Raw genomic sequence first — 23,647 nt, 5'->3', positions numbered from 1 at the left:
CCTCCATTATACAAATATACTCCATTGTAATAAAAAAATATATATATACAGTACCTAGGGTTGCAAAGGGTCGGAAACTTTCCGGTAAATTTTCCATGGGAATTTAAGCCTTGGATTTGGGGAATTTTGCTTAAATTAATCAAAGGTTAGCTTATAACAGTGAAACTTTTTTGTGGGATACACAAGGAAGTTTTAGATCTTGTGGCATATTTTGGTTAAACCTCAATTCAATGGAATTGCAACCCTCTGCATGCACAGTGCACTCTTCCATCACATGTACAGCTGATTCTCAAGATCTTGCATGCTATTGAGCCCACACTACTACACTGTCTGAGCAAAGGACTACTTGCTTTCTGGTAAGTTTTGATTACAATAATGGGTGGGGTGAATATATTTTGTATGACATACATTATCTTTTTGTTAATAGTAAATGGTAGCTTACAGCAAAGTGTTTTAAAGCATTTCTAACTTGTTAATTTCTGCAAGTCAATTTTTGCTACCATGTGGATTTGGACTTGCTTGAGCCTGCTAACTGAGTGTTAATTAACCTGTTTCCATACATGTTTCATTTTAAATAATGTATCTTACTGTATCTTACAAAGGAGTATAACTGCCTAACTATCTGTACATGGGAATTATATATATTGTTTTACAAAATTTTCCCCCTAATCTGTACAGGGAAATGCCACAGGCACTATCTGATGTGTGGAGACATTTCATTGCAGCTAATGTAGAAGGAAAAGTTGTGTACATTTGCCAATACTGTGCCAAATCATATGTGAAGAATGCATATGTGAGATGCAGAATCATCTGGTCAAGTGCATAAAGTTTCCTCAGTGCTCACAACAAGCAACCTCTGACAAAAGTCCCTCTACTTCTATTCAAGGTGAAAATGATGAATCGGACACCTTATCGATAGCAACAGCTCATGGTCCTCCTGGAATCCAGTTTTTTTTTTTTACTCAATGGAGCAATGTAATCAGAGAAATGCTGATGAATGTCTTGCTCGAGTTGTATGCAACTGGTTCACCTCTGCTCACAGGCCATGTGTATTGGAAGAGATTTCTGAATGTTCTTCGCCCAGCATACACCCCTCCAACCAGGCATGCTTTATCTACTAATTTGCTGGGTGCAGAGTTCAAGTGAAGGTCAAGCAAATCATAGAGAAAGCAGATTATTGCAATCATCTCTGATGGGTGGTTGAATGTCTGTGGGAAAGGAATAATTAACTACATCAACTCCACCCCTCAACCAGTATTCTACAAGAGCACAGACACAAGGGACAACAGACACACCGGTCTCCACATTGCAGATGAGCTGAAGTCCGTCATCAGTGACCTTGGACCAAAGGTATTTGCACTGGTGACGGACAATGCTGCAAACATGAAGGCTGCTTGGTCTAAAGTGGAGGAGTCCTACTCTCACATCACACCTATTGGCTGTGCTGCTCATGTATTGAATCTGCTCCTCAAGAACATCATGGCACTGAAAACAATGGATACATTCTACAAGCGAGCCACGGAAATGGTTTGGTATGTGAAGGGTCAAGTTATAGCAGCAATTTATTTACTTCACTGAGTAAAGTGAGAAGAATAAGAGCACCACATTAAAGCTGCCCAGCAACATCTGTTGGGGTGCTGTTGTCATCATGTTTGACAGTCCTGGAGGGGAAGGAGTCTCCAAGAAATGGCCATATCACTGTCTGCCGATATGAACAGCCTCGTCAAGAGGATCCTCCTGGATGATTTATTTTGGGGGAGTGGTAAGCAGACTGAAACTCCTGAAACCTATAGCAGTAGCCATTGCATGGATTGAGGGAGACCATGCCATCCTGTCTGATTTTCAGACTCTGCTTGCAGATGTAAGAGAAGAAATCTGTACTACCCTGCCCACTTCACTGTTGCTCCAAGCAGAGGAAACTGCAATTCTGAAATGCATCAAAAAGCGTGAAGACCTCTTCCTGAAGCCCATACAGAGTACATGTTGGACCCCAAGTATGCTGGCAAGAGCATCCTGTCTGGTGCAGAGATCAATCAGGCCTATGGTGTCATCACTACCGTGTCTCGCCACCTTGGCCTGGATGAGGGCACGGTTCTTGGCAGTATGGTGAAGTACACTTCCAAGCAAGGGCTTTGGGATGGATATGCAATATGGAAGTCGTGCCAACATATCTCATCAGCCACCTGGTGGAAGGGACTTTGTGAATCTGAGGCTCTTTCCCCTGTTGCCTCCACCATCCTCCAAATCCCACCATGAGCTGCCTCAGAGTGCAACTGGTCCTTGTTTTGGAACACACACACAAAGGCATGCAACAGGCTGACCAATACAAGGGTTGAAAAATTGGTTGCCATCCCCAAGGTTGGAAAGTTACAATGAAGATGAGGCCTCTGATGTTCAAGAGGTGGACATTGAGTAGGTCGAGGGAGAAGACACGGAAGCCTGAGAGGAAGACAACCAAAGCTTTAGTTTCTAGGCTTTCATTTTGGGGAGATGCGATGGATCATTGGGGATGATTCAATATTCCCTTTCTTTTGTTCAGTGAAATAATCCTATGTGAAGAGTCAACTCATTTAATTAAAGTTCAATTCGTAACTAATTATTTTATTTATTTTGGAAGGATTTAATAATTTGCAATTGTCTACTTATAAGGTAAAAGGTTTATGTTTCTGCCTCCATATGATATGGTAAATGTATCTAATGCAAAAATAATCTACATTTAAATTGTATTCATATTAATTGCATAGATTTCTGTTAATTCCGATGGAAAGTTTCCATCTCTAAATATTCCCCAAAATGTGCAACCCTAACAGTACCAGTCAGAAGTTTGGACACGACTCATTCAATGGTTTTAATTTTTACTATTTTCTACATTGTAGAATAATAGTGAATACATCAAAACTATGAAAAAACACATGATTCCATATAGTAACCAAAAAAGTGATAAATCAAAATATATTTTAGATTCTTCAAAGTAGCCACCCTTTGCCTTGAGAGCTTTGCACGCTCTTTGCATTCTCTCAACCAGCTTCATGAGGTAGTCACCTAGAATGCATTTAAATTAACAGGTGTGCCTTCCTCTGTGCCTTGTTAAAAGGTCGTTTGTGGAATTTCTTTCCTTGCTGCGTTTGAGCCAAATAGTTGTGTTATGACGAGGTAGTGGTGGTATACAGAAGTTAGTCCTATTTATGTATGAGAACAAATAAGCAAAGGGAAATGACAGTCCATTATCTTATTAACACGTGAAGGTCAGTCAATATGGAAAATGTCAAGAACTTTGAAAGTTTCTTCAAGTGCTGTCCCAAAAACCATCAAGCGCTATGATGAAACTGCCTCTCTTGAGGACCAACACAGGAAAGACCCAGAGTTATCTCTGCTGCAGAGGATGATTTTGTTAGTTACCAGCATCAGAAATTGCAGCCCAAATAAATACATCACAGTGTTCAAATAACAGACACATCTCGGGCATCAAATTCATGGTCGAATTGCTGCAAAGAAGCCACTTCTAAAGGACACCAATAATAAGAAGAGACTTGCTTGGTTCAAGACACGCGCAATGGACATTGGACCGGTGGAAATCTGTCCTTTGGTCTGAGTGCAAATGTTTGATTTTTGGTTCGAGCTTCTGTGTCTTTGTGAGAGTAGGTGAACAGATGATCTCTGCATGTGTGGTTATTATACAATGTAGAAAATAGTAAAAATGTGTCCAAACATTTGACTGGTGCTGTATATATTTTACCTTTATTTAAATAGGCAAGTCAGTTAAGAACACACTCTTAGTTACAATGACGCCTACCCCAGCCAAACCTGGGCCAATTGTGTGCAGCCCTATGGGACTCCCAATCACAACCTGATGTGATACAGTCTGGATTTGAACTCGGGACACCTCTTGCACTGAGATGCAGTGCATTAGACGCTGCACCACTCTCTATACTAGAGATTATACTCCAAAATGTTGGGGGGAACACGTTGACATATATATCTGAACACGGATAATCTGCCCGCGATAATTTGAACACGATCTCAACTTCCGGTGTGTCTTTGATTGGTGATTTTTTTTGTGAGAAGGCGGAACATCCGATCTACGTGACAAAACTGGCCAATGGCATTATTGGCCTTCTCTCCGCTCCAATTCGCTTGAAATATGTCGTTATTTTAAATGCTTTTATACACAAAAATGGAATTTACCTTTTAAAAAATCGATACTTATTTATTGAACGGTACTTGAGTCTTATTTGCAATTGTAAGTATGACAGGCCATGATATTTTAAAAAGATTGGTTTAGAAATATTGCTATGGAGATAATATTGCTATGGGAAGCTTGTATAGTGAGTGCAAAAGCAGCTGTCATGTGTAGCTAGGTAGCGGCGATGCTAATTTGCTAGTTACGTATACATACATACATTTGACTTGTTTTATGAATACCGTATTATGACATTTCTGCATGTTTGTCACTTGTACCCTAGGTGATATTAACTTGATCTTAATACGTTTGGTTTTGATCTTTGAAATCCATTTATATGGCAGTAGCGCAGCATTAAAGCAAACACATTTTGACAATTTGGTATGCACTCTTGTCAAACGTGTTATAATGTAAAATAGTAGCTATATTAGTTGGTTCGTTGTATATAGCCAAAGAAGTGCATTGTTCGGTGGAAATGATTAACATGATGGTCATAGCTTTAGATAGCCAAGACCGATAGCTTGCTAACGTTACCTGACATCAAAGCGGCGCCCCAATGGTATGGCGTAATAAGTTTCATACAGTTATGTGTCTAAAAAAGAAGAAGAAACATCTACCATACCCAACAGACCTGGGTTTAGCAGTGCAGTATTTCAAGGTGATTGTGATGCTGCTGGGGCAGAGTTCCATTCTTAATAACAATGAACAATAGAATCCAGTGTTTTCATGTATTCTGTACCAGAGAATTTGTGTGTGTTTTTTTTTTCTTCCAGGGTATGATAACTTGTTGCAGTCAAGAGGAAACTGCCAGACAGCAAGCCTTTATTCCAGACATCTTAGTTAGTGTGAGGTATGGCGGAAGAGCCCTGGGAATTCAAATAGAGTGAAAAGTCAATGGCTAAAGAGGGTGCGTAGAAGGTGGAAAAGATGTCTTACAGTAACAGGGAACTGGTGGTGTTTTTTATAAGCTATAGACTGTCCCAGAGGAATTATTCATGTTGTCAATTGGGGCTGGAGGGTGCTTGTGGACGGACTGAGGGAGATGAGGCCATTGCAAATGGGTCTGTGGGGAACTACCGGAACAGCAGAAGCAATTTGGCGAAGCCCTCCTCTCCACAGGGGGGCATGGAGCCGGTGAAAGCAGCACTACGGGACTCAGTGGATGAGTTTGAGCTGCGCTACACCCGCGCCTTCAGTGACCTCTCCTCCCAGCTCCACATCACCCCTGCCACAGCCTACCACAGCTTTGAGAGTGTGATGGACGAAGTGTTCAGGGACGGGGTCAACTGGGGTCGCGTGGTGGGTCTGTTTGCTTTCGGCGGGGCCTTGTGTGTCGAGTGTGTTGAGAAGGATATGAGCCCACTGGTGGCGCGCATCGCAGATTGGATGACCACCTACCTGGACAACCATATCCAGCCCTGGATCCAGAGCCAAGGAGGATGGGTAGGTTGGAGCTGATACTTTACTCTGCACATTATACATCCTTGTTATGGGATTTAGTAATACATTCTCATTGTCAACACTATTGTGTGTGTGTGTGCGTGCGCATCCTTTGCTGCACCCACTCTGAGAAATAGAGAATACCATGATAGACTACACTAAAGGGTGAAGCCACAGAGACTTACTCTGGCAAACAGCTGGGCTGCTAACACATAGTTCACTGTATTAATCTCCCTCTGTCTCTGTTCCTTGAAAGGACCGTTTTGCAGAGATCTTTGGCAGAGATGCTGCTGCAGATGTTCGACGGTCCCAGGAGAGCATAATTAAATGGCTGCTAGTTGGGGTGATTCTGCTTTCAGGAGTGCTGGTCGGCACTCTCATCATGAAGAAACGCCAATGAAGTGGTGTAATATGAGTCACATCTAGTTTACCCCCAGCACATATAAACGCAAAATCAACAAAAATAGAACTTTATAGTTTGTTTACATAAGCACAGTCTGCTTGTGCACTGACAAACCTTATGATTAGCCATGGCTATAACAGTTTTTGGGCAATGAATATGTAGCTTGGTGAGCTGTCTCACAACTCACCTCTCCTGTCCTGCGCTCTGTAACATTTGTTTTTACATTTGAAAAGTAATATGTAAAATAACATTTTATGACATTATTTTCTTACTTTTATAATTATTATTGGTTTTATTTTTTTAAACTTGGATAGAGGGTGTTGCATTTGAGACTGGAGGTGCTTTAAATGGATCTGAAGCTAAGCGTGAATGGAAAAACTACAGCTGGTGTGGTAGGACATAGGAGATTGTTTATGTATTATTAGGTTTGTGTGTTACCCTTTATAGGGTTTTTTATTTTTAGGTTTATGTGTTACCCTAGTACCAACTAAATATATTCTTTCCAAATGGACATTTGACCAATTACATTGAAGATTTTAGAATATTGTTTTTTTTATTTTGTGTTAAAGGCCCAATGCTGCTGTTTTTATCTTCATATGTAATCATTTTGTTGCAACAATTAAGTACCATACTGTGATTGCTTTCAATGAAAATTGTAATTTATTTTATTTTTTACTCCCTTAGCAAGGGAATTTCAGCTAGGACTCTGGTTGTGGTCTTAGTAGGGAGGGGTAACAGCTCTCACAAAATGGGCATTATCATCATTTTCACAGTATTCTACCAACCTCTTAGTGAAAAAATATATATAAAACATAGTAATATCATGTTTTTTACTGCATTTGGCCTTTAACTGAAACCTTAGTTTCAATGTGACAATTTCTTTAAAATGTTACGTTCTTTCCTTGCTGTACTGGAGTTTCAGGCATGCACTAAATAATAAAACATATTTATGTTTTAAGTGGGGGTTTTCTACGTGATTCACAGACAACATTTCAACACAGATAGTGGGAACATGGAGAAAGTAATGAATTCAGTTTGTCCATGCTGCATTCTCATAATATGCCTTTAGGGGGTGCATGTTCTCAACAAATACAATTTCTGAAGCGACTATTTTTCAGCCTCAACTCAGTGCAACATGTCAGGAATACCTTGTCCTGTTTCCCAGAAAAAGTGTTGCTCTGAAAAGTCTACCTCTATACTGCCAATATCACATTGTCTCTCGGAGCTCCTCGCTAGTAGAGTTTGGAAATTGTCTACAGTACTGATGGCAGTGAAACATCCAACTTGGTTTGGAATCATAGTCCTTCTACCCTTGCACAATTAAAAGAAGACATCACAATCCCTTTTAATGTAATATTTTAATGTATATAATTGTAAACACCAATGATGTGTAATACGAGCCACATTTAGTTTACCTCTAGCACATAAACGCTAAATCAACGAAAATAGAACTTAAGAGTTTGTCATTATTTACATAAGCCTAGTCTGCTTGTGCACTGACATGATTATCCCTGGCTATAACAATCCCTTTGAATTCAATATTTGTATATATACATGTAGTTGTAAATCATGTACCGGTATATTTATTTCTTATCCTACTTTTTTGTCTTTTTCAACGTAAATGTATATTCAAGAGCAGGTACAGCACATACAAAACAACTCTGCAGTCATTTCACAGGAGCAGAATTAGATTCACATAGTGGTGTTTTTTCTTACACAATGTTTATTGATGTTTTACTCTGAAAAATGATCACATAGGCTAATACCAAACTTTTAGGTTATTTCTGATAACATACTATTGTATCTATTCATTGGAGTGTACGATATTCAAAACACATGAAGCAATGACTTCTCAAAGAATAATACTGAAAGTGTCAATGGAATAGACAGATGGGAACCAACGGATGGCCTGTGGTTGCTAATCTCTCCCTGTCATTTTTTGCCATTTCCCCAAACCATAGCTGGCCGCACCAGCAGATAAAGCCAATTAAGGAAAGGCTGAATAAACTATGGAAACTCACCAGCCTCTAGGAGAATCTAACTCTTACTCTCTTCATATTCTCATGTCATATTCACTAACTCAACTTTTTTTAAGCTAACAATAACAGTGAGAGGAAGAAAAACAGGCAAAGTTGTGTATTCAAAAATAAATTAGAGAGCATGTATTGTATATATACTATATATAATATTAGGAGGGATAGTTATGGGAAATAGAGATGTCTGAATTCTCAGTGATTTATTTCATATACATTGGCTTGACACTATGGTCAGAGAGCCCTGGAAATCATACTGTATGAAGCATACTGTATGAAGTTGATTTTTGATATGCATTCTTCAAAAGCAGGCTGAAGATGATTATGATTCGCTCTCATAATGAAAGTGGATGTAAGCTTGAGTCTAGGTGGCATGTCCCTATGTCCACTGGCTCTTCTTGCAACAGGGTGGTGTGCTCACAAGGCTGAAACAAAATGTTGCATAAATAAAGGTCCTGCTTCTCCCTGTGACCGTCATGTCAGAGTCCTTTCTCCCTGTGACCGTCATGTCAGAGTCCTTTCTCCCTGTGACCGTCATGTCAGAGTCCTTTCTCCCTGTGACCGTCATGTCAGAGTCCTTTCTCCCTGTGACCGTCATGTCAGAGTCCTTTCTCCCTGTGACCGTCATGTCAGAATCCTTTCTCCCTGTGACCGTCATGTCAGAGTCCTTTCTCCCTGTGACCGTCATGTCAGAGTCCTTTCTCCCTGTGACCGTCATGTCAGAATCCTTTCTCCCTGTGACCGTCATGTCAGAATCCTTTCTCCCTGTGACCATTATGTCAGAGTCCTTTCTCCCTGTGACCATTATGACAGAGTCCTTTCTCCCTGTGACCGTCATGTCAGAGTCCTTTCTCCCTGTGACCGTCATGTCAGAGTCCTTTCTCCCTGTGACCATCATGTCAGAGTCCTTTCTCCCTGTGACCATTATGACAGAGTCCTTTCTCCCTGTGACCGTCATGTCAGAGTCCTTTCTCCCTGTGACCATTATGTCAGAATCCTTTCTCCCTGTGACCGTCATGTCAGAGTCCTTTCTCCCTGTGACCGTCATGTCAGAGTCCTTTCTCCCTGTGACCATTATGTCAGAATCCTTTCTCCCTGTGACCATTATGTCAGAATCCTTTCTCCCTGTGACCGTCATGTCAGAGTCCTTTCTCCCTGTGACTGTCATGTCAGTGAAGCGTGGATTCAAGGGTTGTATAAACAAAACTTTGCAAATGACTGTTTACATCTAGATCTGGTCTATTGAATCTATTTGTCGGGATTTATGTCCACAGCTTGGCATGTTTATGAAGATATTATTGTGTTTTTGAAAATAAGTTTATGTACAGGAATGTACAGTAATACTGAAGTCAAAATGATTCTCTTTAGAGAGCTGCTCACAAATGTAGCCTTCTTTATGGTCATGCCTCATGAATAGCTTGACACCACAAATCATGTTTTTTATTCAAATGTGACTGTTGTCATACTGTCATTTTTTAGTTTGATATTATCATTGGATTAATATTACTGTGATAATCATTATTGTTAGATTGATGTGTCTATTTAGATTGAATAGTCTGTCTATTGTTAGATTAAGTCTGTTGAAGCATGCGTGGGCATTGGGCTGAGTACCTATGTGCACTGCAGAGCCTCTTAGTGAGTAACTGGAGGGGAGTGTGTATGATTGGCTTTTGGCAGCAGGTGGGTGGTTTAGAGTGTGTGGCTTCAGTGATAAGTTATCAGTAGTCCGACAGCCACTGTACTGAATAACCCCAACCCCACTCCCCACCATGAAATAGAAAAAGAGACTTTCGAGGTCACAACTTCTATATTATATTGAGATGTACTTGTCCATACCAATCTGTACATATAGCAGGTCGAATGTTGCCTAGTTCAGCCATGCTACATTTTACATTTAAAAAAGTCATTTAGCAGATGCTTTTATCCAGAACGACTTACAGTTAGATATTATCACATGATATTGATTTGAACATATTTATTCTGCCTGTAAGCTGATTTTAATCAGAATATCAAACTCTCATATCATATTTGTTTCTGAGTTATTACAAAGCAAATGTTGTTTGTTGTTAATACATGACCTTTGTGTTCACGCACCATAGCAAACAGCAGGGAAATTGTGTAATGCATGAAACACCATGAGCATACAGGTGTTTGTGGAACGCTGTGTGTGTTTGTGCGCATGTGTCATGTTTTGTTCACCTAACGGTAAGTAATGCCACATCAATCTACATTTAGAACCTGGCACAAGTTCCTCACTTGAGTTAAATGTTTTGTCACTTTCCCGCAGCTTAATGGAAAACCGAGGATTTGCATGTCTGGTGCTTCCAATACAATTCCGCTGTCAGAGCCTTCCCCCAACAGAACCTGGACAAAGACACCATTATACCTCAGCAAGTGAGAGTACAATGCCACTATAGTGATACTCACTGCAGCACCTGAAACAGTGCTGATAATTTAAATACCATTTACACATTGAAAACGACCAACTTGTGCCTAAAACCCAGGTATTTGTTTAGTAATTAACCAGAAGTAGTATAGAAGTTTTCTTAATATTACCATTCATGTTTTATTGTTTATGTGGAGCTTGTAAGAAATGACAAATATAGAAATGTAGCAAATGCAAAACAATTTCACATTTTAATGCCCTTTCACATTGGTCTACTAAAATCATAAACATTTGAAAGGGATATGGCAACTGTAGTCGGTGCGTATTTACAAAATACAGCTTCAAGCTCATACCAGTGTTAGCCGTATCAATGATCACAGTGGGATGTATAAACTTTACTTTTATTGTTTTACTTTTCAGAAACATAGAATATGCCTTTTAACAAAATACAGTCAAATTATTCTGTAAAAGTTTACATTTTTTGATCTTGAAAAAATTTGCCACCATATTATGTCCAGTGTTTAGACAAGATCAACTTCACACAAAATTGGTAAGCAAGTATAAATGCATTTATGTACAGGACATCCATTGCTACAAATAAGCTTTTCCTCAGTAGGCTACTTTGTGTCTGTATGCTCTGTATGGTGCTGCCTTTATGGGTCTGCATATGCCTAGGTCTGTTTCACACCAGAGTGGGCACCATGGCAGTGTTTGGGTGTTGGGTGTAGGACAGGTTGGCAGATGGGTGCAGGCCGGAAGGGGGAGGGAGGAAGTGAGGGGTGTGGCTGTAGGAGAGCAGTGACCCTGGGCCCAGGGAGTAAGGGCCCCCGTGGTAATCGAGGGTGGGAACCTGTGAAAGGTCAGGGTATTGCTCCAACATGGCACTCATCTTGCCCTTCTTGTTCTTGTTGGACACTTTACGGTTTCGTGTTTGGATACCGTCTTTCTTCATAGTAAGGGGTCTGTTGACCTGTGAAAAGAGAAGTGTGCCTTTACTTCATATACATAAGTTAGTACATTCTCTTTCTCCGTTATTACCCTGAAACTACTATACTACATGAGGTAGATCTAAAACAAACTGCTATTGTGGTTCAATGACTAGGGTTCAGTAGCTTGGAGTTGTGTGGGGTTTTGTCTTTTTAACCAGTGAAGGGGTGCTAGCTAGAAGCTGGTAATAGTAGCTCTCTAGCAGTCAGTATACTGTATCAGTGTATCTTCTTCATTGACTCACGTTGTGCAGCTTGAAGTAGAGTCCACAGGCGTTGCACACAGGCTCACCGCTGGCGTTCCGTCTCCACAATGTGGTGGTGCTGGTGTTACAGTTGGCACATTGTGTCCCAGCCCGCTTACTGACAATCTGAAACAGAGAGAGAGGAATGTACGTAAATTCTGTGGATGAAAGGTGAGTTCCAATGTTCATTTGGAATCTTTGAGTTTTTCAATCAGTAGATTGGCATGTCAACACAATAGAATTTACAACTGATTAGCTTATCCAATCCTTGTGCCATATCATACCAGTCTTTTCTTTGGCCGGATCAGGGGACGGTTTTGGCCATTCATCTTGTGATAAAGCCCACAGGCGTTACACAGGTAGTGTCCTGTCCCATCTCGACGCCATAGAGGGGTGTTAGTGGCTCCACAGTTGACGCACTCCCTGGCGTCTGCCACAAATCACAAACACACTACATCAGTCACCTACCGGTCATTTGTCCCAAAGAATCATCTGAAATCACAAAGGATGTTCAGAGGAAAGCATGGGTGGATTGGCCATCTGGAAATTCTGGCAAATACCTATTGGGCTGGACCATTTTTTGATTGGGTGGGCTGGTTGAAATTAATACACAAAAATTAAACTATATAAAAATAAAACAATTAAAAAACCTAACATGGCTCGCGGACCATGGGCATGTTGCGCAATTTCTTAATATAAACTGGACAAAAATGTAAACCCAACATGTAAAGTGTTGGTCGCATGTTTCATGAGCTGAAATATAAGATCCCCAGAAATGTTCCATATGCACAAAAAGCTTATTTCTCTCAAGTTTGGTGCACATATTTGTTCATATCCCTGTTAGTGAGCATTTCTACTTTGCCAAGATAATCCATCCACCTGACAGGTGTGGCATATCAAGAAGCTGATTAATTCTTATGGATCAGATCCCGTTAGCGGGATTGATTTGACAACACCCGGTGAAATGGCAGAGCGCCAAATTGAAATTAAATTATTCAAAATATTGCACTTTTATACAATCACAAGTGCAATACACCAAATTAAAGCTGGACGTGTTGTTAATCCAGCCACCATGTCAGATTTCAAAAAGGCTTTACGGCGAAAGCAAACCATGCTATTATCTGAGGACAGAACCCCGCATACAAACACATGACAATCATATTTCAACCCGCCAGGCTCGACACAAAACTCAGAAATAACGATATAATTCATGCCTTACCTTTGAAGATCTCCTTCTGTTGGCACTCCAATATGTCCCATAAACATCACAAATGGTCCTTTTGTTCGATAAATTCCGTTGTTATATCTCCAAAATTTCAATATAATTGGCGCGTTTGATTCAGAAAAACACCGGTTCCAACTCGCCCGACATGACTACACATTATCTAATAAGTTAACTGTAAACTTTGTCCAAACATTTCAAACAACTTTCCTAATTCAACTTTAGGTATTTTAAAACGTAAATAATCGATCAAAGAGGACGAAATTAAAGTGGAGCGAGCTTCAAGTCACGCGCCCCAAACAAAAGAGTACACTTGGCTATACACCCAGAATGGAAAGGGCTACTTCTTCACTACTCAAAGGAAAAACATCAACCAATTTCTAAGACTGTTGACATCTGGTGGAAGCCATAGGAACTGCAAGCATATTTCTATTAAAACTGGCTTGCCATAGAAAACCAATAGAAAATAGATTGACCTCAAAAAACGAATTCCCTGGATGGATTGTGCTTGGGGTTTTGCCTGCCAAATCAGTTCTGTTATACTCACAGACATTATTCAAACAGTTATAGAAACTTCACAGTGTTTTAGTATATATCCAAATCTTCTGGGCCTGAGTAGCAGGCAGTTTACTTTGGGCAGGCTTTTCATCCGGACGAGAAAATACCGCCCCCTAGCCCAGAGAGGTTATTAAACAGCACGATCATTACACAGATGCACCTTGTGCTGGGGACAATAAAAGGCCACTCTAAAATGTGCAATTTTGTCACACAACACAATGCCACAGATGTCTCAAGGTTTGAGGGAGCATGCGATTGGTATGCTGACTGCAGGAATGTCCCCCAGAGCTGGTGCCAGATAGTTGAATATTAATTTCTCTACCATAAACCGCCTCCAACGTCGTTTTAGAGAATTTGGCAGTACGTCCAACTGGCCTCACAACCGAGACCACGTGTAATGCCAGCCCAGGACCTCCACATCCAGCTTCTTCACCTACAGGAGAGTCTAAGACCAGCCACCCGGACAGCTGTTGAAACTGAGGACTATTTATTTTATTTATTTTTTATTTAAATTTGTAAAAATGTTTACCCCCTTTTTCATGGTATCCAATTGGTAGTTAGAGTTTTGTCTCATCGCTGCAACTCCCGTGTGGAGAGGCGAAGATCGAGAGCCGTGCATCCTCCGAAACACAACCCAACCAAGTCGCTTTGCTTCTTGACACAATGTCCACTTAATCTGGAAGCCAGCCGCACCAATGTGCTGGTCGCGATAGAGCCTGGACTCAAAGCAAGAATCTTTAGTTGCACAGCTAGCACTGCAAAGCAGTGCCTTAGCCCACTGCGCCACTCAGGAGACCTGAGGAGTATTTCTGTCTAAAATGAAGCCCTTTTGTGAGGAAAAACTAATTCTGATTGGCTGGGCCTGGCTCCCTAGTAGGTGGGCCTGGCTCGCAAGTGGATGGGCCTATGCCCTCCCATGGCCAGCCATGGCTGCGCCCCAGCCCAGTCAAGTGAAATCCATAGATTAGGGCCTAATGTAACGGTTTTCTTCTTCCTCTGGCGAGGAGTATGAAATATCGGACCAATGCGCAGTGTGGTAAGTGTCCATAATATATTTAATAAACTGAACACAGAATACAAAAGAACAAGAGAAATAAATGAAAATAACGAAACAGTTCTGTATGGAAAACACAGACACAGAAAACAACTACCCACAAACACCAGGTGGGAACAGGCTACCTAAGTATGGTTCTCAGTCAGAGACAACGATTGCCAGCTGCCTCTGATTGGGAACCATACCAGGCCAAACACATAGAAATAGAAAACATAGAACACAAAACATAGAATGCCCACCCCAACTCACGCCCTGACCAAACTAAAATGGAGACATAAAAAAGGATCTAAGGTCAGGACGTGACAACTAATGAATTTATTTCAATTGACTGATTTCCTTATATGAACGGTAACTCGTTAAAATTGTTGAAATTGTTCAATGTTGCGTTTATATTTTTGTTTAGTATATAAGGAGCCTTTGGCTGATTAGTGTGCAACAGACAGTTTTGTGATAGGCTGAGCTGAGGTCATGCAGACTCACATTCAAAGTCAAATGCAACATCAGCAGAGACCTGTTCTGACTCCCAGACTCTAGTGTCATCAGTTAGACAGCTAAGATCATGGATAGTAAAAAACAGAAAGAGCTCCTATAAATGTAGAAAGAGTACATGGCTACTGCTGGCTAACACCTTTGTCCCGAAGCAAGCAACAGTTAGCCTTGAGCTAGCTTCGAGCTAGGCCCATCTCCCAGCTAGCCGAAGAGTTCTACCAGCTAATTCTTGGGCTACATTACCTCTTTTGCCAATTCCTCCAAACGAGCTTCAATGCCATACAACACTCGTTCCGTGGCTTCCAACTGCTTTTAAATGCTAGTAAAACAAAATGCATGCTCTTCAACAGATTGCTGCAAATAACTAGGTGTCTGGTTAGACTGTAAACTCTCCTTCCAGACTCACATTAAGCATCTCCAATCCAAAATTAAATCTAGAATTGTCTTCCTATTTCACAACAAAGCCTCCTTCACTCATGCTGCCAAATATACCCTTGTAAAACTGACTATCCTACCGATCCTCAACTTCGGCGATCATTTACAATATAGCCTCCAACACTCAACTCAGCAAATTGGATGTAGTCTATCACAGTGCCATCCGTTTTGTCACCAAAGGCCCATATACTACCCACCACTGCGACCTGTATGCTCTCATTGGCTGGCCCTCGCTTCATATTCGTCTCCAAACCCGCTGGCTCCAGGTCATCTTTAAGTCTTTGCTAGGTAAAGTCCCGCCTTATCTCAGCTCACTGGTCACCATAGCAACACCCACCCGTAGCATGTGCTCCAGCAGGTATATTTCACTGGTCATCCCCAAAGTCAACATGTCCTTTGTCCTCCTTTCCTTCCAGTTCTCTGCTGCCAATGACTGGTACGCATTGCAAAAATCACTGTACCTGTACACAGTCCATCTGTAAATACCACACCCAACTACCTCATCCCCCATATTGTTCTTTTTTTATTTGTTGCTCTTTTGCACCCCAGTAACTCTACTTGCACATCATCATCTGCACATCTATAGCTCTTACTACATTTGCACACAATGTACATAGATTCTTCAATTGTGTTGTTGACTGTACGTATGTTTATCCCATGTGTACCTCTGTGCTGTTGTTTTAGTCGCACTGCTTTGCTTTATCTTGGCCAGGTCACAGTTGTAAATGAGAGCTTGTTCTCAACTGGCTTACCTGGTTAAATAAAGGTGAAATAAAAAAATAAAGAAAACAAAAAAACATTCTATATTGTCACCTAAATTAAAACTTCCAGTTTTTTGGGAGGCTAAAAGCATGATTTAGTCAAACAGTAAAGTGCATTATGCTCATGATTCCTGTATTAAAACTGTCTGCCCTGCCCCTGTGCCTATGCACTCGCTGAGGCCTGCTGCTGTGATGAGTGAGCCACTCTCCTCTCCCCCACATGCACTTGAGAGAAAAATGTGTTCTGATCGTATAACATTTCCAGTGGTGGAAAAAGTACCCAACCATCATACTTGAATAAAAGTAAAGATACCTTAATAGAAAATGACTCAAGTAAAAGTAATAGTCACCCAGTAAAATTCTACTTGAGTGAAAGTATACATAATTTCAAATTCTTTATATTAAGCAAACCAGATGGCACCTTTTTCTTGTTTTTATTTATTTACGGAAAGCCACGGTTACACTCCAACATTCAAACATATTTTACAAACGAAGCATGTGTGTTTAGTGAGTCCACCAGATCAGAGGCAGTAGGGATGACCAGGGATGTTCAGTCGATAGGTGCGTGAATTTGACTATTTACCTTGGCATTTCAAAATGTAACGAGTACTTTTGAGTGTCAAGGTAAATGTACGGAGAAAAAATACAATATTTTCGTAAGTAATGTAGTGAAGTAAAAGTAAAAGTAGTCAAAAATATAAATAGTAAAGTACTTAAGTAGTACTTTACGCCACTGAACATTTCAAAATGAAAATGCGGTTAAAACACAGCTTTGGAAGCTTCATTCCCTTGTCACTGTCAAAGAGAGGAGGGTCTCAGCTTTCTGTAGTTATAATTGTTATTTCTCAACTCTGAATATTCAGCTCAATAGCTACTATTTGGTATGGTTTTGAGGTATTGAGTAGAACTTGAGTCAAATGCAATTGTTGTTGAGGGTATAGGCCTATAGGTCTCATTGTTAATACTGTAGGGCTGTTAAGGTGAACATATTACCACCACACAATCAAATTCACAATAAAATTCCACATGACCATTTAGTCATGGTAACTTGGCTTCTCCAAGCTCTGATGCTGCTGATGGTCATTAGTAGCCTACCAAACTTGATAACTGTCGGGTACCCAGGACTCTATCTAAAGCGGCCAAATAACTTCTTAAAATGAAGCACATTAATCTTCTTTACAACGGGTGTAGAGCCTAACAGAAATACATACGCAGCACGAGTTTCAAATTTGGGGAAAATAATTTTCACCATAAAAATGCACCTTTATAATAAAGGTGCATTTGCATAATCGCATTTGCGGTCATTTTTGAGAACAGTGTTTTCCGCTAATTAATTGCACTATCGACAAATAACACTTTTTTTTAGCCCACTGCCGTGTGCGCATTGCTACACTTATAATATGAAATAATAGTCTAATAGTTTATCAACATTTTAAGCAAAATGTTCTGATCTGTTGTATCAGCCTCGTTAAAAAAAAAAAAAATGATGCGAGTGGTTGTATTAATTTGGGATCTATCACATCCCACAACTGTCCCAGAGCATGTTTGGAATATTTATTTATTGCACAGAAGGACAAGTTGTCCAATAGAATAGGTCAACTTCTGTACGATGGGGGCTAGTAGATTGACATAGGCTAATGCTTTTGCCTGCACATCTTATTGGCTGACGAAAAGTAGGCTAAATTTGGACAGTTCTTCTAACATCTTCAATATGCGCCTCGGAATTTGATAAGAGGGACACGTGCAATTGCATCCCCGATGTGCCTGTCTTCACTTGTAGCCTACTTCTTAGCTGTGACAAGGCCATGACCACGTGATGGCCATTAGCTAATAAGAATTTAGATATCTGAGAAAGCCATGTGAGTGAGAGTGCTTTGGAGCACAGCAGCCGGGAGAATGGAATTATGATTACACTGAACAAAAATATAAACACAACGAGTCTATTTAAAATATTTGACTGAGTTACAGTTCATATCAGGAAATCAGTCAATTTAAATACATTCATTAGGCCCTACTCTATGGATCTCACAAGACTGGAAATACAGATATCCATCTGCTGGTCACAGATGCCTTAATAAAAGGTAGGGTCGTGAATCAGAAAACCAGTCAGTATCTGGTGTGACCACCATTTGCCTCCAAGAAGTTGATCAGGCTGTTGATTGTGGCCTGTGGAATGTTGTCCCAGTTCCTCTTCAATGGCTATGCGAAGTTGCTGGATATTGGTGGGAACTGGATCACACTGTCGTACACATCAATCAAGAGCATCCCAAACATGCTTAATAGGTGACATGTCTGGTGCATGTGCAGGCCATGGAAGAACTGGGAAATGATCAGCTTACAGGAATTGTGTACAGATCCTTGTGACATAGGGCCGTGCATTATTATGCTAAAACATGAGGTGATGGCACCGGATGAATGGCACGACAATGGGCCTCATGATCTCGCCATGGTATCTGTGTGCATTCAAATTGCCATCAATAAAATTAAATTGTGTTCGTTGTTCGTAGCTTATTCCGGCCCATACCATAACCCCACCGCCACCATGGGGCACTCTGTTCACAACATTGACATCAGCAAACCGCTGTTCCACACAACGTCTGCCATTTGCCCAATACAGTTGAAACTGCGATTCATCCATGAAGAACACACTTCGCCAGTGTGCCTATGGCCATCGAAGGTGTGCATTTGTCCACTGAAGTCAGTTACAATGCCAAACTGCAGTCATGTCAAGATCCTGGTGAAGTTTGTGCAGAAATTCTTCACTTATGCAAATCCACAGTTTAGTCAGATGTCCTGGTGGCTGGTCTCAGACGATCCCATAGGTGAAGAATCCGGATGTGGAGGTCCTGGGCTAGCGTTGTTACACGTGGCTCTGCGGTTGTGAGGCTGGTTGGACGTACTGTCAAATTTTCTAAAACAATGTTAGAGGCGGCTTATGGTAGAGAAATTAACTGGCAACAGCTCATGTGTACATTCCTGCAGTCAGCATGTCAATTTCACGCTCTCTCAAAACTTGAGATATCTGTGGCATTGTGTTGTGTAACAAAACTGCACATTTTCACGTTCGCTTTTATTGTCCCCAGCACAAGGTGCACCCATGTAATGATCATAGTGTTTATTAGCTTTTTGATATGCCACACCTGTCAAGTGAATGGATTATCTTGGTAAAGGAGAAATGCCCACTAACAGGGATGAAAACAAATTTGTGTACAAAATTTGAGAGATATAAGCTTTTTGTGCATATGGAACATTTCTGGGATGTTTTATTTCAACTCATGAAACATGGGACCAACACCTTACATGTTCCATTTCTACTATTGTTCAGTGTATTATATTCAGCCCAATGGCATAACGGCCATTTTGGCCGCAAAAGGCATGGATTGTTTAGGGGGCATTATGGCCACACAAGGGGGATGCCACTGGGAAATGCGAGGCCCGGTGAGAATATTATCAAGTGCTTGTCAAATTGTAAATGAGTGACTGATGAAGTGTGTGCACCCTGCAAAAAAACACAAAGAAAAGCTCATGCCTTTCATGCAACCTTTTTCAAATCATCATTAGAGTCGCATCATGCAGCCTTAGAATGTATTAAAAATCTAAACATATAGCCAGTGGTGGAAAAAGTACCCACTTGTCATACTTGAGTAAAAGTAAAGGTACCCTGAAGGAAAATGACTCAAGTAAAAGTGAAAGCCACCCAGTAAAATACTACTTCAGTAAAAACCTAAAAATGTTTAAATTTAAATATACTTAAGTATCAAAAGTAAAAATATAAATCATTTCAAATTCCTGATATTAAGCAACCCAGATTGCATGCTTTTCTTCTTTTTTTAAAAAATGTACCCATATCAGGGCCTAACATAAAGACAACTCAGAGAATGCTATTCTGTTTTTCTGAAATAGACTACATTTTCTTCATAACATGTTTCTTCAAACCTGTCTAAAATAAATAATGGATTCATTGTGATGGTGTAGGCTATATTAAATGGATTTAAAATGGATTAAATTGACTTTTTCAAATGTAGATGTTCCAAATGTCTGCATCAGTGAATTGTAGGCTGTACATGGAAGCCAGGAGATGCTTAACTTATTTATGTTAATTAACTGTCAACTCCCATGAGACCGGCAGTTATTTTCTTGACCGGCTGACAAAATGTAATGACCCCCACAGCCCTACTGTAGGTTGTAGCCTACAACTGCAAAGTTTTTTTTAGGACATTACATTTAGTGTTGGATGAATACATGGCTACTAGCAGTGGGTATTATATTTAGAGTTTGCAATCTAGTTCATGTGTTTTGAGTTTCCACTTCCTCAGGTATTGAACCCCAAATAATTAGCCTACGATATTAGTTAGTGCACATAAAGATGTATGTAATTAATCTCTACTGAACCCCCCAAAAATCTGGAAATTCTGGAGTCCTATTTTGCTCACCTGGTGGGGACAGCCTCATCTTATTACGTAGTTTGGGAGAGTAGGAGGAGGGGTTAATCCATGCCCCTGGAGAGTAGAGGCCTGCTGTGCTGTAGTCCTGTGGAGAGGTTATGTACGAGCTGTAGGGGCCCAGCATCTGCGAGTGGGAGTGGGGAGATGGTGTGTAAACACCCCCAGCAGCTGAAGTCAGATTCAGAAAACTGCTTCCACCACCTCCCCCTAAAGGACTCAAGCGCTCTGCCTTCAAGGCCTCCTGAAGCCTGGGACTTTCCTTGCCATCCCTGCCTGGAGAGGAGTACCCATTTCTGCAGGAAAACGAGGATGTGGCACTGGAAGCATAAAGGGAGGTTGGGGTGTGTGGGTGCAGTGGAGTCTTGGTGAAAGGGTTACTGGTCCAAGTAGAGGTTGATGGGTTGTAAGGAGAGCTCAGAGAGTGGCTTCCAGGCCCTTCCAGCCATTGGAGGTTGCTTGGGAGAGAGGGCGAGGAGTACACTTGGCGAACTGTATGAGAGAGATACAATAGAAGGGCATAGTTGTCAGGGGAGTCCCTCATTAGGCATTTTTCAAATACTTTTATATTCAATGTTAATTTAAACTCTGAAAGGTCAACATAAACGTTTTAAAGTTATGTAAGGTTCCACACTGCTGACCTGAGCTGTGTCTGTAGGCTGATGGAGCCCTGCTGTGGCTGGGGTTGGAGAAGTAGGAGGGCAGGCTGGTGAAATCAGTCTCATGGTTGGAGAAGAAGGGCTCTCCCTCCTCTCCTGGAGGTAGTAAGCCAGGCTCTGAGGAGAAGCTGGCCAGGGGATCAGAGCTGAGCAGAGCCGGAGACACCCAGTGAGACTGTTCAGTGGAATCCTCCATGTTTACAGAGATAACCACTGACTCTGAAACAACAGAAAGGATTTGGAGAAATCTGCCATTCTTAGGGAGTCCCAGGGAATAGATCTAGTTGGGACCTGATTTGACCTATGGCAACAACCAGACAGGACCGGCATCTCAGTAGGCCGATGTGATTTACATTCAAGTGTTTACAAATAATGTTGTTTGTGTGGATGCCATTATAAAGAAACCCATGTAACTTCAAGACATGACGGTCCCTCGACAGCAGCAGTTCTTTTCTAACTTCCCTTTCAAGAATCCTCATTTGCCTGTGGCTGAAAGTAGACCCTAATAATTAATAAACCTATCCGAAATTACAAACAGTGAATAAACGTTTGCTGACTACAACAAATTATCTTTATAGGAATTCATATTATTATTGTAAAAACAGAAATTGAGAGAAACATCCCTGGGCTAAAACATTGAGTTCTTCTAAGGAAAAAACAAATACAAATTGTAATAATGAAATTGAATTTCCATTGAAAATTCATTCAATGGAAATAATCTGTTTATAGATGTTCAGCACTTGCATGGTGCTGGTGCTTAGATAATTTGATATAGTTCAGTGACAATTTTGCACATTTAATGGAATTGATAATGTAACAAATAGTTATTGTAGCCAAAACAAATAATGAATCTCTTGAAACAACTTAAGTATGGTCTGCTCTGTAACACACAGTGCAGGGTGTTAGTAGGGTGTTAGTAGTTAGTAGTAGACACAATGTTGCACCATATCTTTATTCACTTGTGATAAGAGAAAAGAGGATCATAATAGGGTCTGATGGAGTCTGAGAAAATCAGATAGAGTACATTAGTGTCCTACTTAATATACCTAGCATCTAGCATATGACGGAATCAACTCATCTCATCTGATTAGTAGAAATCTATTGTCACACATTTACTGCTGACTAACAGCCAGTGGACCATAGAAAACCACTGTTATGGAACTTCTCTTAATAAAAAAATGGTGCATAATAAATCAATGCTATCACTGCAATAACAACAACAAAACAATTTGCCCAAATAATCACAATAGGAAATAGTGAAATGACACTGTAAATATCCAATGGTATAGCAGAGTTTTACTCTCATTGTATACCGGCCGTTATGGCAAAAATAAATAGATGTCAAAATTGTAAAGTGAAATAGTTACAATTCAAATGTTAATTCATTTAATGAAAATGCTTTATGTTAAATTAAGATTCAACTCAAATTATTAATCCAACTAAATACTAGCATACTAGCAATAAAGACATGATGAGCAATTAAGACCCATGTTGATAAGTGTACACTTGTCTGGATATAAATCATTCAACCATGCCCTCCTTTACTGCAACTGTAGTGTTACAGTTGTAGCTAGGGTTACCAAAATGTAACATGATGAAAAAGTTTAAGAACTTTATCTAACGAAGCCATTGCCACTTATCACTTTTATCTCCCATAGTGTTGCAGCCAATCAAACAACGAATGATCTGGAGTAATGCAGAATGCGAACTTCCACAGGTTCTACTTTCACACCATTACATTTCCACTGTCACTCACAGGCTGATAGTGTGTACAGTGGCACTGTAATGTGACAGAAAAGCTGTACCTACCTGAGGTCCCTGTGAGGAGTGGATGTCAAAGGTGAGTAAAGTACGGTCGCAGTAGAAGGATACCCAACTAGGTGAGAGATTAAGAGATCAGCCTGAGGTTTGTATCTGTGTATGTGTGGGAAAATCTCCAGAAGACTAACTGAGTTCTAGAACCCCTCGAAAATGATTGAGATTAAGGTTAGAAAGGGAGCGATGGGAGGGGTTGGGGAGAACTTTTTTGAAAGACACACCTCCTTGTCCTGCTATACCAAGAGATCTAATTTGTCTGTTAGGGTAGACTCACTATAGTTAGTCCCAACTAGAAATTGTCAGCAAATGTATCAATACCCAGAAACTCCTTATTATGATCATTATTTACTTCTATGATATTGATAGGAATGGTTAACATGAACAGTTTTTTACATGTTCTATTTGATTCCATTTATGTCATTGTAGTGTTGTATAAAAAAGGGGAGTTGATGGGTATTCATGTGGCTTGTGTCAGTAATATCTGGACTAGCTGACTAAACTCAGCTCCACGATTTACAATAGATTTGAACTGCAAC

The 23,647-nt window shown here is 40.5% G+C and overlaps 2 protein-coding genes across 3 annotated transcripts; one reads left to right on the top strand and one right to left on the bottom strand.

Moving 5' to 3' along the window:
• The first annotated feature begins 4,034 nt into the window (after nucleotides 1-4,034).
• On the top strand, nucleotides 4,035-6,981 carry LOC118388372 (bcl-2-like protein 1). Of its 2 annotated transcripts, none has more exons than XM_035777364.1 (3): nucleotides 4,035-4,240; nucleotides 4,954-5,623; nucleotides 5,877-6,981. In XM_035777364.1, the coding sequence occupies exons 2-3, from the start codon at nucleotides 5,108-5,110 to the stop codon at nucleotides 6,018-6,020; spliced, it is 660 nt and encodes a 219-aa protein (XP_035633257.1). In that variant the 5' UTR covers nucleotides 4,035-4,240; nucleotides 4,954-5,107; the 3' UTR covers nucleotides 6,021-6,981. The 2 variants fall into 2 exon arrangements, with proteins under 2 accessions (XP_035633257.1, XP_035633258.1); XM_035777365.2 differs by having other exon boundaries at nucleotides 4,100-4,838.
• A 3,686-nt stretch (nucleotides 6,982-10,667) lies between these two features.
• On the bottom strand, nucleotides 10,668-23,335 carry LOC118388371 (erythroid transcription factor). Its single transcript, XM_035777363.1, has 6 exons — nucleotides 23,103-23,335; nucleotides 21,276-21,512; nucleotides 20,626-21,126; nucleotides 11,958-12,103; nucleotides 11,674-11,799; nucleotides 10,668-11,412 (listed from the first exon to the last, which is right to left on the bottom strand). Exons 2-6 carry the CDS (start codon nucleotides 21,487-21,489, stop codon nucleotides 11,125-11,127), a joined length of 1,275 nt encoding a protein of 424 aa, XP_035633256.1. The 5' UTR covers nucleotides 21,490-21,512; nucleotides 23,103-23,335; the 3' UTR covers nucleotides 10,668-11,124.
• Nucleotides 23,336-23,647: the final 312 nt, after the last annotated feature.

The sequence above is a fragment of the Oncorhynchus keta genome, chromosome 10 (assembly GCF_023373465.1).
Source record: "Oncorhynchus keta strain PuntledgeMale-10-30-2019 chromosome 10, Oket_V2, whole genome shotgun sequence".
Classification (NCBI taxonomy): Eukaryota; Metazoa; Chordata; class Actinopteri; order Salmoniformes; family Salmonidae; genus Oncorhynchus; species Oncorhynchus keta.
Note: the sequence above shows the minus strand (reverse complement) of the source record. Positions and strands in the feature narration are given on the sequence as shown.

Excerpts from the sequence above, each read along its gene's own strand:
- LOC118388372 (XM_035777364.1), top strand. The coding sequence starts at position 5,108 with ATGTCTTACAGTAACAGGGAACTGGTGGTGTTTTTTATAAGCTATAGA. Across the intron at positions 5,624-5,876 it reads TCCAGAGCCAAGGAGGATGG|GACCGTTTTGCAGAGATCTT; the intron begins GTAGGTTGGAGC and ends GTTCCTTGAAAG.
- LOC118388371 (XM_035777363.1), bottom strand. The coding sequence starts at position 21,489 with ATGGAGGATTCCACTGAACAGTCTCACTGGGTGTCTCCGGCTCTGCTC. Across the intron at positions 21,127-21,275 it reads AGCCTACAGACACAGCTCAG|TTCGCCAAGTGTACTCCTCG; the intron begins GTCAGCAGTGTG and ends TCTCTCATACAG. Across the intron at positions 11,800-11,957 it reads TCCGGCCAAAGAAAAGACTG|ATTGTCAGTAAGCGGGCTGG; the intron begins GTATGATATGGC and ends TCTCTGTTTCAG.